General features: G+C 39.3%; 1 protein-coding gene across 1 annotated transcript; it reads right to left on the minus strand.

Annotated features, from left to right (window-relative positions):
* Window positions 1-1,973: 1,973 nt before the first annotated feature.
* LOC130025320 (putative olfactory receptor 56B2) lies at window positions 1,974-2,933 on the minus strand. The gene has a single exon (XM_056116279.1). It carries the CDS (start codon window positions 2,931-2,933, stop codon window positions 1,974-1,976), a length of 960 nt encoding a protein of 319 aa, XP_055972254.1.
* Between the last annotated feature and the right edge of the window lie 1,944 nt (window positions 2,934-4,877).

Genomic DNA, 4,877 nt, shown 5'->3' on the forward strand with positions numbered 1-4,877 from the left:
TCATTCTGGGTGTTCTTTTCTTAAACTTTGCAGCCCTTTCTCACTGCTCTGTGAAGTACAATTTTGCACGAAGGAGATGGTGGTCCGATCCCATTTGGAGTTTTGGGACAACAGAGACTTTGTTCAGGCAAAACCATTGATTGAATATGATGTGGTCAGTTTCATTGTGGAACAGACCACCAGGAGATTCCCATGACCAACTTTTAGATTCGGCCTTCTGGAACTCAGTTACCATGGATGGTCTTAGTTGACATGATGAACTCAGACAGTCTCTCACCCTGTTCGTTCCATTCTAGACCATGGGTCCCGATGTGGCGTTTTTTGGCTGATCTTCTCACTCCTATCTTGGCATTAAAGTCACCGACAATTATCTTTTAGAAGGTGTGGTCTTCTTTTTAGAACATCTCCAGTTCCATGTAGAACTTCTCAATTTCTCCTTATTATAATTGGATGTTGGTGCATAGACAACAAAGATAGAAACTGTCGTCTGTGAGCCACACCTATTCAAGTGTAGCCATCTGATTCAGGTTGTTAGGCATTTGAATGAATTAATGCTCATGGCCAAGTTCATGTTGACAAGGACACCAGCAGCCCCAACGCCTCTTTTGTCACATGTTTCAAGAAACAGTTCTTCTCCAGTGTCAAAAAGGGTGTGATGTGATTGATGCCTTCTCATTGTGGTCAGGCCAATGATGTCGTACTTGATCTTTCGCGCTTGTACCATCAGGTCCTTGATGGATGCATCCAATGCCAGCGTACGTGCATTGAAAGTACAGACAGTCATTGTTGTCTTTCTTTGTTTTGGCAGACTAGTTCAGCCTTGAGATTTTATCAGCCTCTCCTTCCTCATCCTTCTTAATGCTGCCAAATTGTTGGCTCTTTCAGGGTCAGGTGAATGAGACCCATTGTATTTATTGGTTTTGGCATAGTGAACAGTGATACAGTGGTATATTTATATATAATTTTAATTTAAAAATATGTTAGTTTAGGCACTTATGCTTTCCAGAACCCATGTGCTGCTTGTGCCTGCATGGCTGAATTCATGTGGTGCCTGATCACATATGTCACTCGCATCTCCCCTCTTTCATGATTTCCTATTTACCTAATGCTGTGATGTGTGTAGGGGCTCTCTCTACACCCTTGGAGCAGTCTGCGTTCTCTCTTGAGTGCATTATTCTCTCTCTCCCTCTCTCTTTCTCTCTCTCATTCTCTCCCACTCCACACTTTTAAAAAACCCTCCAAATAAAATCTGTTTTACTTCAAATAATATATACTTGTTCATATATAATATATACATGATTACTTTAACATTTTTAAAATTCATATAAATAAATTTTTCTCTTGAGAAGAGATGCTCCAAGCAGTACTCAAGTGATCATGTAGCCATTCCCAGTGACAGTCAATCAGAAAAGTCAATTCAATGTTAATACTTGAGGTTACTGAGCTACTAGGAACTTCACTTGTCCTTCCTTTGGTTTCCTTCATAGTATATATTTTTTAAATTTTAAATTATTTCTTTTTTGGGGTTGGTTTTCCAAGTAGAGCTCAGGGAACCCCAGGGTATCTCCTGGTGATGTTTAGCCAACCGGCAATTGGTTCAAAGCTATGGAGCAGTGATGAAGTGAGATTCATACTCAAAAATGTTAAGCTAAACTAGGACAATTCTAGAGTTGCCAAGAGACCACCAGAAACACACACAACAATGTTTTGGGGATATGCTGTATGGGAAATCAAACTTTGGTCCTTGCTAAGAATGCACTGCCCCAAACTGAGCTACCTCCCTGAGACAAATACTTTCTTTTCTATGTAGATTTTTCTTGATAGTTAAGATTCCATATATCAGTTTCATTACCTTTGGGGGGATGTTTTGTTATTAAATTATTTATTTATTCATGCAACAAAAATCCTGGTACAGTGTATAATATAACAAATAGACATGAAAGAAAATCACAAAAGCAAGCATCTTAACAAAATTAGTTTTTTTTGACATTCACGTTGAGAACCTTATATAAACTCTGCCTGAGTTCTTTGTTCTTGAGAGCATACACCATTGGATTAAGGGCAGGAGGAATGACATTGTGGAGTACATTGAGTAGAACTGGGATAAGAGGAATCGTCTTTGATGCACTATGGGTGATAGAAAGGACAACAACAACAGTATAGAAGAAAAAGATTAGGATGAGGTGGGAAGAGCAGGTACTTAAGGCCTTTGATGCTGCTTCTGCTGAATTTAGCTTTAGCACAGAGTGAAGTATCAAAGCATATGATAGAATAATCAAACCCAGATCACTTCCCATGATTGTCCAGGCCAGAACTAGCTGGTAGATGCTGTTGATTTTCCTATCATCACAGGATAGACGAGTTACTCCAAGATTAGAGCATAGACAGTGCTCAATTTGGTTCTGGGAGCAGTAGTGTCTTTGAGCAGCCAACACAGGCACGGCCATGGTAGAAAGACCATTTCTGAGTGTCATGAAGACAGTAGCTTTGATCACAAATGATTCCGTTATGATAGATGAGTAGCGAAGAGGTCGACAAATGGCTACATATCTATCTATAGCCATGCAGACAAAGATCCCTGATTCCATGCCCAGAAAACAATGTATAGCATACATCTGAGCAAAGCACTCAGGAAGACTGATAGCCTTAGCTCTGAACCACAAGATAGATAAAATCTTGGGCATGATGGTAGTGGCCAGGCCCATGTCTACCACAGCCAGGACTCCCAGGAAATAGTACATAGGCTGATGCAACATTGCCTCTTGTTTGATGATGATCAGGATAAGGATGTTGGCACTTATTGCTAAGAGGTAGAGCAAAGCCAGGGGCAGGGAAAGCCAGTGTTGCCAGCTGTGAATGCCTGGGAATCCCATCAAAATGAACTCAGAGACCTGATTCTTAGAGCTGTTGAAATCACGGAGGTGTTGGAACATCCTTCACTAAGAAGAAAAATAGTCAAGGTTAGTATTCTTAATAATCTCTATGAAATTTTTTAAAGTTCAGTAGGCCTATGATTTAAGAGAGGAAACCCTTATCTTTTGTCTCATCCCTTCATGAATAGTCACTTGACATTTCTAGTGAAGCACTAACTGTGGTAGCCTTCTCTTCGCGTAAATTACAAAAGCTTCAAAAGGTAGGTCACTGTCACTGTCAAGTGATAATTTTTCTGCCTTTCTCTTTGCAATATATATATATATATATATATATATATATATATATATATGTATATATATATCAGAAACAAAAATAAGGGCATTGACCATTATTATGAATACTGTAAGTCATTTTTTGGGGGTCACACTCAGTGATGCACAGGGGGATCACTCTTGGCTCGGCACTCAGGTATTTCTCCTGGCGGTGCTCAGGCGACTATATGGGATGCTGGGAATCGAAGCAGAGTCAGCCGCGTACAAGGCAAATGCCTCACCGGCTATGCTATCCCTCCAGTCCTGTAAATCATATTATCTAGAGAAAAGCTGTCAGATATCAGTCATCATAATCTGTTGGTTTTGCTAAAGGGTTGAGTAACAGACTTCTTATTATACAGTCTAATTAAAGATCTTTTGAAGGGACTGGAGTGACAGTACAGCAGGATAGGGCGTTTGCCTTGCATGTGACCAACCCGCATTTGATTCCCAGCATCCCATATGGTCCCCTGAGCACAGCCAGGGGTAATTCCTGAGTACAGAGCCAGGAGTAACCCCTGTGCATCGCTGGATGTGACCCCCCCCAAAAAATCTTTTTTTGATGGAGAAGTGTTTGTCCACACCTGGCAGTGTGCTTGGTGGCTACTTCCAGCTCTGTGCTAGGGGATCAATCTCTACAGATTTCTAGGAATCATGCAGTGCCAGGGATCTAACCAGGGTCACAGCATGCAATGCACATGGCTTAACCCCTGTACTATCTCTCTGGTTTCCCATTTAAAAATATCTTGGCCAAACCTAGTGGTGCTCTAGAGGCCCAGTAACCACTCCTAGTGGTGTAGGCCTGCTGGTTTGGTACTTAGATAGACAATGTGTGTTCATAGGGTAGAGGTCTCAAGTGCTACTTCTGGAGCTTCTCGTGGATTTGGGAATTTCAGGGATTGAATTTAGCCTCTTGGTATGAATTTTTTTGTGTTTTAGCCCTTGGAACTACCTAACTAGGTAAGAATTAAAGGTTTTAACACAAGGATACATTTAAGTAGCAGTTTTATAATAGTATATAAGAAACAAACCTAAAAAAAAATCCAGTACATGGGAATTAGCGAAATACTCATGAATATTACTTAATATTAGTATTGAAATTAGGTTACTAATATCCTTTTGTTGTTTTTTGTTTTGGGCAGACCACACCCACAGTGCTCAGGGATTACTCCTGGCTCTGCTTTCAGAAATTATTCCTGGAGGTGCTGAGATACCATTTAAATTGCCTGGGATTAAACCTTGTTAAACTGCTTGAAAAGCAAATAAATGCCTTACCCACTGTACTATTAACTCTACTATTGTCTTTTTGGGTGACACAAAAATGATAACGTTTTCTATGTATAGCCAAGTAACTGTAACAGAATATAACAGAAATATTTTTCCCAGTGGAGATAATTTTGATTGGCATAATTGTGTGTATAGTAATAATTAATAAAGATGTTTTATAAAGTTTTACATGCTCTAGAGTTCAGTTTCTTAAAATTGAAGGCTGTATGATAAATATTCTTTAACTCTTGAACATTTACTTATTTTTATATAAAAATGCCTTTTTTAACAATCGTGTGTTCATTAGTATTTGTTTTCTTTTACTATTTTTGAAAGATTGAGTCTAATAAGACACAATGTATGTGTCTTATCAAAATTATAATCAACAAGGGAGTCATGTGAGTATAAAGTTCAAATGCTAGATCC

Source organism: Sorex fumeus, unplaced genomic scaffold (genome assembly GCF_029834395.1).
Source record: "Sorex fumeus unplaced genomic scaffold, SorFum_2.1 ptg000030l, whole genome shotgun sequence".
NCBI lineage: Eukaryota > Metazoa > Chordata > Mammalia > Eulipotyphla > Soricidae > Sorex > Sorex fumeus.